Here is a 13,532-nt window from a genome sequence, read left to right as displayed (position 1 = left end):
AAAAGGACCAAAGTTGCAAAAATTTTCCAATTTGGGCCAAAATTGTCAAAGTTGCGAAAAATAAAGGTTAAAACCGAGAAAACTGCATTTTTAGGGACTTAAACTGTTTTCTATGAAAAATATGCTGAAAAATATTAATTTCAATAATTTTTGGTGTTAAGATGTCAAGAAAATTAATTTAAGGACCAAACCGGGAAGTATTCAATAAAAGGGTTGAAAATGTAAATTTTACAAACAATGAGGGGCTGAAAACAGAAAAATTTCAAGGCTAATTCAATATACGCAATTTGATCAAATAATGGCACCGCGACTATCGACGAAATACAATACATTACAATACCAAAAGTCGTTGTTAAACGAATTGGCTCGGTCTCGAACCAATAGAAATCTACAACTACTAACACTACGACACTACGATTTATACAAGTAACGTTTGGTAATTCATCATACATGCGAGTGTGCACAGACGTCTACGCACCATCTTTGGGCCCCAAAAGTGTAAAATCTTGTTCGTTGAGCCTAGCTAGCCCAATGACCTGATCTTAAGGCCCGAAGACATTTTTTTTACGGAGTGTTGGGTTTTACCGATCCGACACAACGTAAATGGACTTTCAATGGCTTGTATACTATTGGTCCCCAAGGGTCCTTTGGTATAGCTAGTAAAGTCTACATTTTATGCGAGGCGGGTCGGGGACCCCTCGTACATTTTATCCCCAACCGGTTAATGGAGTCATCGAGGTCTTCGTGTCCTCTTTCTCTTCGGATGTGGGACTACACCTAGTCAGGGCGATTGGATAACGTGATTAGTACGGACGACGCCTTCGGGATCGTTAGTATAGCTATAAACTGGGTGTTTGTGTAATGCGGGTTTGTAGTAATTAATCATGCTCAAAAATAATCCAACGTCGCCTGGGACTGACACTACACGCTATGCAATGGTTTCAATGTAACTTCATGTAATTCAAGGAATTAGGAAAACATCGGGTTTTCCTAGGGTTTTTCAATACATACAGATTCAAAATGCATACAATTTTAACGAACATTTTTTTTAGTATAGAAACAAACAAGCATACTTATGGATCTTCACAAACGTTTTCGAAAGTTTTTTTTTCTTTTCAGAAAATATCAGATTTTCTGGCGGTTTTCAAACGATACAAAACATTGGAATTCAAAACACTACTTATGAACTCACCAACATTTCATATGTTGACGTTTTTCAAAATACTTGTATTCTCAGGGAACCAGTGAATCAAAGGAAATCATATTCAGTGACGGTTGCAGTTTATTTATGTATGAATCGAACAATTTAATTTTTGGGAATGTAATGTTTAAACAATGTATGACATGTAAACGCTACTGGTTGTACTATATTAATGCATGGTGACGAATGTTGTTATGTTTCATATATATTCAATGTTATGGTATTCAATTGAGTCACGACAGCCCCCGGACGTTTCCGCCGTCTAGTTCGGGGGTGTGACACAAGGTATGATCTAAACCCTAATTTATATGTTATATTGATTATCATATGCTAGATCTAGGGTTTATAGTCTTGGATAACTAGCATGTACAATAGAGAGACCTAGATCCAAGCATTAGGGTTTGTATGAGCACATAGGATGTTCTTATAGCCAAAACCCATCAGTGGTATCAAAGCCTTGATTGGTTTCTATTGTATTGATGCATATTTGATCGAAATTAGCACTGAAAATCGATTTTTTTTGGCTTCTGAGTGTTTGACTCGCCGAGTCACTTGGTGAACTCGCCGAGTCAGCTGTACTCGACGAGTCCAGGTCCAGACTCGACGAGTCAAAGGGTCTGACAGCTCATATTCGCGATTTTCTTCCTGTTTTGGCTTTGGATGATTACCATAAACATGTTTTTGTTATAAAATCTAAATTTTATCAATATTTGGTGATTATCCTTACCAAAATAGAAGATAATTGTCAAAATTTAGATAATCATTTGTTTTATTAGATAAAAATTGATTATTTGAATTATCTTGTATGAAAAGTTTCAATTTTCCCCTTTAGGTTTTATAGTTTAAATTTGAACTCAAAAGTTTTATTTTGAAATTTAAATAGTTGAAACCCTAATGTTTTGAAAAGGTTTCAAAACTTGCCCTCAAGTTTTGGAATTTAAATTTTGATTAAAAGTTTAATTTTGATGTATATTTAAATTCTAAACCCTAATGTTTTTGAAATGTTTCAAAACTTGCCCTCAAGTTTTGGAATTTAAAAGTTGATTAAAAAGTTTAATTTAGGAATGTTAAATTCTAAAACACTAGTGATGTTTTGAAAAGTTCATATCACACCCTTATGGTTTTATTAATTAATTAAGGTGTATAATTAAAAGAGGTTTAATAAATCCATAAAAGTTTTGGTTTACAAATTAATTGAATTAAAAGTATAATTGTTAAATTTGACCACCTAATATTTTAAAAGTGTAAAATACACCCTATACTATATATAACATTAAAAGTCTAACATTATATATATATATATATATATATATATATATATATATATATATGTATGAGTAAAAGTCAGTCTTACCGTTAGTAGGCCTCATTCACGAAGCTGGTCTATAAGGGGTGTTGAAGGAAATTGCCTATAAAATGGCGATTGAATGGGTATCCACTCTTACCCACCGCACTCTTGAGTAGTGGAGGGTCGTTAGCCAAACGGGTAGGATAGGACGAAACCTTCCATTATAAGTATAATGAAGTACAAAAGTAACTAAATGTTTTACAAATTCCCAATCTTAGTTACTTAGGCAAAAGTGAATTGATGCAATTCCATGAAATTACACTTTGTGCCCTTGCGAAGACGTTAGTGGAGCGTGTGTGGTTTACCGGCACACTAAATGGTTCTAAGCAAAGGTAGCAAAGGGTGACTCAATGTTTGTCATAGTTTGGTGGAGCGTGTGTGGTTTACCAGCACATCGAATAGGTGACTGTAACATGTGAGGGCACCATGTAAGTTTGCATGGTTATTCACACCCGCTTTGTGATCCTCGGCATCCCAGTCACAAACTAGAGGGGCATATCGAAATTTAAACATGCCATTGAAATGTTCAATGAATCTCATAGGATCTAGGAGTTTTCATAGCTTTAAAACTTAAAATTACTTTTTCGTTTTTTCATGGTGGAAATTAGTGAATCGTCATTCACTTACCTTCAAATATTCTGCAACTAGATTACGGCATCCCTTTTCTAAGTTGTAGCGTATTGTGTTGGGTCCTAGCCTTAATATCTCATTTAAGTGATTTATTAAGGACTCAATCAATCAACTAACTTGAATTTGTTTTTCTCCCGTTTTGTAGATGTCAAAGTTCGACAACTATGGTTTTCCCAAATCTCGTGGAACAAGCTTTCCACATGAAGATGATATTCCACGATTCGATCGAGGAACAAGAAATCATACTTCACTTCCTCCTCCCCCTCCCGTTGTTCTCCCTAACCCACAAGATCGAAGAATTGAAAGGTTCAATGTCACTAAAGCCCTATTGGAAATGAAACATGAAGATGGTAAACCCGTGTGTGCCCACATTCTAGGAATGAAAGCACACATAGATAGGTTGATAATGTTGGGTGCGTCATTCTCTGATAAGCTGGCTGTGAACTGGGTTCTACAATCACTACCTGAATCATATAATGAGTTCAAAAGAAAGTATTATATGATGGATCATGACGAAAACCTAATTAACCTAACTTACATGCTCATTGCTGCTGAATCAGAAATGATTTGGCAAAGCAATGGAGCATATTTGTTGGGAAAGTCAACCAACCATGCTTCCGAGGACATTCTAGGAGAACCGACCTGCGTTTGCTGCCAAGAGAAAGGGCGTTGGATACAAGTCTACCCTAAGAGCCTGAAGAGTCCAGAAGATGGGAGAGTCAAAGAGTATGGCTGTGCTTCAGGTAAAATCCACTATCTAACTCCATTAAGTTCCTATTCGTTGATTCTTAATACATGATGTGATAAGATTACATTTGAATGTTTTGCAGGATCAGTGAAAAGAGAGGAAGCTTGATAGAAGAGCAAGATGAATCTAATCACAAGAAATGGATCTCGATCGCATGGACTTGAAGATTAGATTTTGAGCTTGGAAAGTTATGATAGAATTGTTAGGAATATTTGACTACATAGTTTTTCAGTTGATTTTGCATTGTAAGGACAAATGTTTTCCGCTGCTTTTATGAATAAAATAAATTTTGATTTGACTCAATTGTTTATTTATTTATTTCCTTGAAATGAAATCATTATGAAAAAATTGATGTTCGTATATTTCTACAATGAGTGGATGTGATTCTTAATTATGTTGTTTGTGATAATGTCGAGAATTTACCAAATAGGGAGAGTTTCTCATCACCCAAGTTTCAATTGGACAGAAACTTGGAATCACGCAACTTGGTTGCATGATGAATGTGAAATTTCATATTTGGATACTAGACTAATTCGTTGACAAAGTGTCAAGTGAAAGACTAGGAGATCGAGTACACAAAGTTGTGTGTTGATCAAGTCCACCACAAGGGAAATAAAGATATTCATCATGATTTACTAAAGGATTAGTAAATATGATTACACTTATAAGATTAAGTGTAATTCTGAATTGATTGAAAAAGGTTTAAATCAATAGCAGAACGAATAAAAGAATCAAGTAGGCAAAAAGATAAAAGTTTCTCTATTCTAAGAAGAAGGGAGAGTACCTTTTATACTTTATGATATGTCTTAATTATTAAGGAACATATTTCAATTGATCCTCTAAATAAGTCTTAGTACAAGTGTATGTATAAGAAGAGGAATCAAGAATTGAAGAAATGGTCAAATCAAGAAGTCGATCATACTTCATTCCAAACCAAGTCTTAAAGTTAAGATTGTGACATTGAGTAACAAGTCTTGAAAAGGTTTATAACATTCATCAAATGTAGAATGTGGAAAAAGGTTTTCTCATTCTCACACATTTGAAATTGGTAAGTTGTGATGTCTTGGATAAGACAAAGACCAACTAGGACCAATTTTATGAAGTGTTTTGATAAAAGCTGCACTAACTCTTGAATATTTGGTTGTCAAAAAATGTTTATTGAAAAGAGAATATTATATGTCAAGGAGTCAGTGGGAGTATTAATGGTCTTGAAAGGTTTCAGGAACTAATCAAGAATAAACCTTATCGATCATCACTAGCACACGAGTTAAGGTTTACAACCTATTGTGTTGACATTATCTTGTTTTCGTGCCGTTCCAATTGAGTTAATTATGCATGTGAGTACTATGAGTTCTCATTTGAATGCATAAAAGGCAAGGACCTTGATCAATGAAAAGTACATTGATAGGAAAGGGTGTACTGCTTAACTACTTGGAATACGTGGTAGGCAGCTGTGTCACCATAAGGCAAAAAATCAAGAACAAGAAAGTTCGGTCCATATGAGTTTGAATTTGTCGTAAACTTTGGTTTTGACAAATTCACATGGATAGGAACACATACACCATTAAAATCTAAGTGTCATAAGATTCCCTCCTTCATGGAAATGACTGTGAGGAAATGCTTTCACTAAAAGAGATTTTAAGAAGATAGTAATTGTGAAAATTGGATTCTCGAATTCGATTATGGTTACGGTATCCCTTTCCATGATTCGAATTGTGAGATTTGGCAATTAGTCTGAATTGTTTAAGACACACATATGAGCTATCTAAGGCAAAGGTGTATAAGTTCAAGAAGCCTTGATAAAAGATTATCAAAGCCTTGGGTATTAGAAATATGAACTTAAAGAAATTCAATAGGCATTGTTTTTCTGAAAGTTAAGCTGTTTCTGAATACATGTCGAAGCTAGTGGGAGCATAAGTGTTATGTTTATAATAATCATCGTGATAGTGGGAGCATAAAAGTTGTGCTTGTATGATTATTAAGGCAAATATTGCAAGTTAGCAATATTAATTATAGAAAAACAAGAGTCATACTTTGCAAAGTTGTAAGAGTTGAATAGTTGTTTTGCTATAATTAAGGGAGAGAATATTATGCTTCATTTCAAATCTAAAGGCTTAGGTTGTGGAATGTTAATAAATTAGTCAATGATACATAGTGCGTTCTTAAATTTCGATTATGATTACGGCATTCCTCTTCATAATTCGAATTATAAGAATGTAGCACATAAAATATTATGGCAGAAGATTGATAAAGTATTAAATCTTCATGTAAGACATTATACATCGTGTCCCATACGCTTTGGATATAGGATCGATTGCAAATGCTATAATATTTGACCATTCTTAAATTTTCCAAATGTCTAGCGCATTTAGAGGGAAAAGGACAAGAATCGGTTTTGATTAAGATAATTAAACAACTATCAAAGGACAATCCAAAGTTCGCCGAGGATTGGTCGCTTGAGAGTAGTTGGAAGTATAGTATTGGATGGACTATATCGACATTATTATGAATAGATAAGATTCTATTAAGAATGAGTTGTCATATGGCAAATATGGAAAGGTTTCCATATTGGGAGTTGGATATTGAAAGTCTATGTCTAGATTAGAAATTTTATGCAAAAGGATGTTCAAAGGAATGTACTTTGAGTGAGAGACATCACATCTATGGAATTGTATTGCAACAATCTCCAATAGAGGACTTCATAATTCATTAGCAATAGTCATTGTGACTTTTGTGCTATGGCATTATGAAAGGATCATTGCATAAAATGTTAGAATCTAACATATTCCATAAGTGGCAAGAATTTGATATTCTTTCACTTGTGAAAAGAATTGGGAGTTGTGAAATGAGTATGATTGAAAATGTGTTCATTTGATCTATTTCACAAAGTAGGAACCATAGGTAAGCATTGTGTACATGCTGAGAGCATGGGACAAGTGTTGTAATAATTCAAGTAAGAAGTTGATTAACCGAAACAACAAATAATGAGTAATCGATATGGTGATAAATAAAAGGTGTTTTATTTATACTCAAAGGTTTGAGGCCATATGGGATTAGTATTATTCTTGTGTTTCACTTTGCATGTTTTGACTTCCTGAATAATTTAATTGGTTTAAGAACAGTCAAATTATTCAAACGGGCCACAGTCGTTCATATGTTGGAAGTAGATATGAATGAAGACTGTCGTGAATTGGTGTGTGGATTGTCTAAAGAGCATTAGACATAAGCAATTGTTTGCTGCAACGTTCATGAGTGCTTATGAATATGATTTGAGCATTGGATTAAACCCACGCTCACTTGGATCACTTCATGGATTGTATCACGAGTGATTGGTGAGACAATAACATCTTATATTCTTGAAACCGAGATGTGTGAGTTGTATCTTGTGAGTCGGTTACACATTGATAATATGTAAACACACCAGTAACTCGGTGTTATAAAACATATTGTTGTGTGTGATTCGGTGAGTGAGTGCAAGCAGGCATTGAGTCAAAGTTTATCCGTTCCTTTTATCCAAAGTAGGATAAAAGCGATCGGTGATTTAGTGATGGAACCTAAGTGCTTGGCCAAGCCGGGACTAAATTGATGTGTTTAATTGTAGTCTGTTGTCAGTCATCATAAATCTGAATTCGGGAAACAGCACATAGACAGAGAGAATGATTTAGATCCTTGTCTCAGTCTATACGATATCTAGAATAGAGGAATATATGATCCCTTATATCTGATAAGATCAGAGTTGACAGCGACTTTGGAAAGCTACGATTGCAGATCAGGATCTGAAGTCATACGCAGAATAGTTATTAGACTTATCCAAGTGGGAGACTGTTGGATTAATGTCTAAGTCCATAACTATTTTGGTATGTACTTGACCCGATGGTGCATGGTCCTTTTGGGTTGCCTTCACCAAAGCAACTTGATAGGATGAATAGTGGAGAGAAAGGATTAAATATGATTTATTAATATATTGTGAGAATAATATATTAAAGGAGAAATCATATTGTTTAATTAATATTAGTCAAAAATTAATAAGAATTAAGTTTGTGACTAAAAGAGAATAATTAAACTTAAGGGACTAGAACTGTCAATTGTATGATAGTTGAATATTGAGCTAATGGACTCCATATTAAAGGGGTGGACGAATTCTATGGGGAAACCCATTAGAAATCGTCCAAGGCCTTTAAGGAAAAGAGTCCATGGGTTGCTTAGGGCTTTAGCATCCAAATTAGGGTTTCCTTGTTAGATAACCCTAATAGCCTCACTATTTAAAGAACTCTTATGCCCCAAAAACGTGGACAAGCTTCCTTCTAGGGTTTCCACACGTTTTGGGCAGCCTCCTTCTCTTCTCCTCTTCATCCTCTTGCTCTAGGTGTTTGTGAGCCATTAGAGGAGTGACATTTGTGACTCTAAGTTTTCTAAAGTCATTACAAGAAGGAATTGTGATTGTTATTGCTACATAACAATCAAGGTATGATCTAAACCCTAATTTATATGTTATATTGATTATCATATGCTAGATCTAGGGTTTATAGTCTTGGATAACTTGCATGTACAATAGAGAAACCTAGATCCAAGCATTAGGGTTTGTATGAGCACATAGGATGTTCTTATAGCCAAAACCCATCAGTACGCGGGGCGTACTTGGCCTCGGACGCGGGGCATAATGCGAGGGTGACGCGTCAAGATCCGAAGCGAGCTCATCGAACGGCTGGGAGTTTGGCCACGTCATCAGTCTATGCATCAGCTTCGCAAATTCACTTTCCCACTTTAAAAATTCGTAACTTTCGCGTACGAGCTCCGTTTTCGACGTTCTTTATATCCACGCGAAGGTGGGGACGTACTCTACAACTTTTGTTTAGACTCCGTCGGCTAATTTTGACTCGATTTTAAATTTTATATTATTAACAGGCCGGGACAGGATTGGTCCGTTAAATCCTCATAACTTCTTCATCTGACATCCGTATTCGCCCATCTTTTTCTCGTTACACTACTCTTAACGAGATCTTCGATTCTCGTTCAGGTCGTATCGGCTGAAAATCACTCGATCTAATTATTCGAATTTCGGGTTGTATACTGCTAATCCGAAACTTCGAAAAATCATAACTTCTTCATACGAAGTTAGATTTTGGCGTTCTTTTTATCAACGCTCTTAGTTTAACATATTCTGCGACTTTCGTTTAGAGCGCTAAGGCTAAATCTCGCTCTATCGTAAATTCACTATTTACGTTTCTCGGTATCGTGTCGGTTCCGTCGCGAAACTTCGACGGGTCATAAGTTCTTCGTTATAACTCCGATTTCGGCGTTATTTATATCCCCGGAATCCTTGTTTCGACCACTACAACTTTATGTAAAGATATCGGGTTTATTTCACACTTTAATTTTGACGCTTATTTTTATCTTTTATTTATTAAATATTTATAAATACATAATAAGCATAAAAATTCACATAATTCACATAATACTCAAATATTTCATCTTTATTACTTCAAAAAGAGTTCCAATAGTTGACCTAGACTATTACATTGTCTAAAAATGCTTAGCCCTGAAGCACGGGCGTTACACGTAATCTGTATCAACGCATTCCAGATCACAATTTCGGATAAAAACATTATGGATCCTCTTTTTGAAAAACTATTTTGCCCTTTATTTTTTTAATTTATTTAAATAAACACACTCCCAACCTTACCCCTTCACCTTACCTTACATACTCTACAATTTTTTCCTATTTAAATAATAGTTTTTTAGGATAAGACAGAGACCAAACACGTAACAAAAACAAATAGTATAGACCAAACGCGTACCAAAAACAAACAATAGAGTCTTTCCGAGTTAAAAAAATAAATTAGTGACCAAACATACAAACTATCCCAAACCATAGGGACCATTCGTGTAATTTACTCTATTCTATTTTTATTTGTTAGTTATATTCTAGCTTAAAAAATGGAAGTTAATCCGTACTCAACAATTTTTTTTCATACATAACAATTGATACTTTAAAATGTTGAATTGTACAGTTAAATAATACATGAATTGTTGTGTATGGCAAAAAACTGTTGTATATGAATCACTTCCCGTAATAATCTATTTCCTTAACTAATTAATTACTTCTGTCATAGTTTATCATAGTTTTCATTTGTGAAACATTTATATATTCATCTCTAGTGTCAAAATATAATATGTTTAATAAACAACTAATTGAATGAAAAGGTTGTATGAAACACTTTAGATTGCTTGGGATCAATAGGTTAAATTCATAAAAAAAAAATCTATTAATAGAGTTTATCCATTGCAAATGTCATTTAATTAAAGATTGAAATTAATGAAATCATAAAGCGGCAAAAATATCAAGCCGTAAGCTTACCATTGTAGTGATTTAACACTTAACAGTCAACTTACCAGACAAAGTCTTGTCAAAAAATCCCCTAACCCACACTATAAAATGCGACTATTTGGCATACAAAACAAAACATTTAAACTTGGAAAAAAAAAAGCCTTTCATCAAAAATTGAACAGAAACTACAATCATTCATCCTAAATCTGTTTCATCCTACAAGAAAAGCTTAAAAGTTTCTTTTTACAAGCAAATACAGAAGATTTGAGCAACAAACAACACCACTACCCTAGGGACATGGCTCGTCTAAAATCCAATGACTTGAGTGACTCGGGCAAGTTTTTCCCTTGTGGTGGGACCCACAATCCTCCATGAGGCAACAACACCTGTGATTGGCTACCGGTACCACCACTACTACTCCCTTCAACACCTTCAGCCGGAACCTCCTTTACTTTCTTCACATACTCAAAAAACTCTGCAACTTGTCGAGCATACCTTCACATTCACATACATATATTACATATTATATATTATATATTATATCAAAAAAAAAAAAAAGCAGGATGCTACAATAAACATATAACTGAAAGTACATTCCCATTTCTTGCATTCAACCATTAATTGAGGAGTTTTACTTTTATTGTTTGTCAAAGAGATTTGGGACCCTTTAAGGAACATAATAATAATAATAACAAGTGAAATAGAAGAAATCATACTGCTGTTTAGCTTCGATATCCTTGCTAAAGTCAATGGTTGGCTCGCAGTCAAGAACCAAAGCAGGTACCTGTTGAAAGTCAATATGCAAGCAACCCCATCATCAACCACAACTAAGGTGTTGTTTCTTTTCAAGTTTCAACACAACAAAATTAAATAAGAATCGACTTCACTTAATAGAAAAACTCATGGAATGGAAAAGGCGTAAACTCTACACGTGAAAGTGAAAGTACCTTTTGAATGCTTGAATGCATATGATTACCCTCCAAATAAAACACACGATCTTTTATATTCGGATGTAAGGAGGTATCGACGTGAACAGGAGGATTACTGAAGGCCAAAGTTCCATGATTTCCACTTTGAAATGGAAAAAGCCAGCTTTCATGTTTTTCATGCAAATCACGCAGATATTCAAGGCTGACTCCACCTTCCTCGCTTCTCTTACGTAGCATCATTCGTTTATGGCAAGTATCCGGGCTTGCTCTAAGATATATAAACGCATCTGGAATAAGCCCCGGTAGAGAAGAAACAACAGGGTCAAACCATGAGTCATAGATGCTGATTTCCATCTCATTCATCCAATTAGCTTCATGAACAGCTCTCACAAAAACCTTCACCAACAACATACTTTCATCAATGTCTTTTTGCAACAAACAGCAGCATGCTTTACTTATAACAAATTATTATTATTAACATACATACATACCATCCGATCACTGAAAACACTTCTCTCCATTAATCTGAGAGGCTTAACTCCACTTGATGACTCCTTCTCCTGCATAACTCTTGTAACAAAGACATAATTTTGGAACGTGTAGGCATATCTTTGTGGCTCTGCATAGAAAGCATCTAATATGTTAAAGTGATCGGGTCCAATATCTTGCCATTTGTCGATTGGTTCCGGAACAATTTCAACAAGATCTTGTAGCTCAAGTGTTTCATTAGCAATTCTTTGCAAGAACGTTGATTTCCCAACACTTATATTTCCTTCTACACAAAAAGTAAGTCTTCTTTTTTGTGATGCTTGAGTGTTGTTGGTATTAATATGATCATCTTTTAGCTCTTCATCCACACTCTCTTTAATGAATGTGGTTATACTTTCCGCATGGTTCCTATGGATGATGCCAACTGAGCTTCGTAAAAACTCCACCATCTTCTGACTTGATTTCCCAAAAAACTATGGATTGGAGGATGACAAAGAAAATTTAAGATATTTTATCAAACACTTGATGAATTTTTATCGAATACGGCTAAATGCTTAAAATACAACGTGCTTTGATTTTATTATTTGTGATTATAGCATCAAACTTTCATATCTTGCTCTTAGAGCATTATATTTTCACTTTTTCTCTTATTAACACAGTGTCATTATACTTTCTCCTTGAGAAGGGGGAAAATACCTTGTCCTTGTAGATTTTCTTGAGCTCAGCAACACCCCCAATGCCGTTTTCCACCAGCTTCCTCAAATTTCTTGGCCCAACTCCAGGAATGGACAACAAATCAGGGTTTCCAGGGAGCAACGGCGGAGCGTTACTACCACTACCACCGCCCGGAGAGCCTCTATGCCTTCTATTAAACTTCATGGTTTTCTCATCATCACCACCACCAACACCGTCGTCACTGTTATTTTCAGATTTCAAGGCCGAAACAGAGACCCCCGTATCAGAAAAAGAGGTACTAAACCAAGCTACACGGGACCCGCTACGATTCTCCTTAAACACGGCCCATGCTCTAGGGGAAATGGCCGTAGCATTGTTGATGGAGCAGCGGCAGCTACGACACCTGAAGCTAGAACTAGAAGCAAAACGAGAACTTGAAGAGGTGCCACCATTACCAAAACCAAACGAAGGGTTCGCACCGCCTATAGCAGTGGTCATACCGGAACTCCGTAGTTGGGGAGCGGTGGCGGCAGACGGCATCAAAGGGGTAAATGATGTTGGATTTTTTTGCTTAAACCCTAGAGGGATAAGGGCAAGACGTGGGGAAAAAAAGTCAGGTGAAGAACAGAGGATGGGGCCTCCTGAACAAGGGTTTCGACGTAAAAATTTCTGCATAACTCTCAACCATTTCCTTACCCCTCTTACTCCATTTCTTTGTCTTGTAGCTTCGTTTTCACTGTGAAACGTTCTGCCGTGTAGATAAACCAGTGAGAGAATGAGAGTGAGAGAGCGCGGGAACGACAAAGGGTTTTAGCCTTTTCAGGATAGGCCTATACTAGGGTTTCAGAAACGAATTACAGCAGTCGTCCCTTCCATTTCCGAATCTACCATTTATATCCCTAAAATAACAAGGACGGGACAAAATCTTGTAACCATGAAACTGAAACTCAGCTTTGGTTAGTGAACTCAAACTCAAATCTCAAAAAACACCTTGGTTAGCATTTTATTTCAAAATTAAAAAATATGTTTTGAAAATACAAAACTGTTTTTAAAACAATTTTTTATTATCTTTATAAAACTATTTTTAAAAAGTCACAGATTTTTTATTTTTAGAAAATATATATTACTTCTTCATTCAAGATGATTATCAATTATCTCAAATATTATTTTCTTAAAATGGTTTA

General features: G+C 35.3%; 1 protein-coding gene across 1 annotated transcript; it reads right to left on the bottom strand.

Moving 5' to 3' along the window:
• Positions 1–10,429: 10,429 nt before the first annotated feature.
• Positions 10,430–13,244, bottom strand: LOC111921556 (uncharacterized). Its single transcript, XM_023917136.2, has 5 exons — positions 12,370–13,244; positions 11,676–12,146; positions 11,203–11,580; positions 10,972–11,039; positions 10,430–10,750 (listed from the first exon to the last, which is right to left on the bottom strand). The coding sequence occupies exons 1-5, from the start codon at positions 13,021–13,023 to the stop codon at positions 10,540–10,542; spliced, it is 1,782 nt and encodes a 593-aa protein (XP_023772904.1). The 5' UTR covers positions 13,024–13,244; the 3' UTR covers positions 10,430–10,539.
• Between the last annotated feature and the right edge of the window lie 288 nt (positions 13,245–13,532).

This window comes from Lactuca sativa, chromosome 4 (genome assembly GCF_002870075.4).
Source record: "Lactuca sativa cultivar Salinas chromosome 4, Lsat_Salinas_v11, whole genome shotgun sequence".
In the NCBI taxonomy this organism is placed as follows: domain Eukaryota; kingdom Viridiplantae; phylum Streptophyta; class Magnoliopsida; order Asterales; family Asteraceae; genus Lactuca; species Lactuca sativa.
Note: the sequence above shows the minus strand (reverse complement) of the source record. Positions and strands in the feature narration are given on the sequence as shown.

Bases quoted from the DNA above. Each gene is read 5' to 3' on its own strand.
- LOC111921556 (XM_023917136.2), bottom strand. From the start codon at position 13,023: ATGCAGAAATTTTTACGTCGAAACCCTTGTTCAGGAGGCCCCATCCTC. The intron at 12,147-12,369 runs GTATTTTCCCCC...TCCAATCCATAG, and splicing joins AGAAAATCTACAAGGACAAG to TTTTTTGGGAAATCAAGTCA. The intron at 11,581-11,675 runs GTATGTATGTAT...TTGTTGGTGAAG, and splicing joins GTGTTTTCAGTGATCGGATG to GTTTTTGTGAGAGCTGTTCA.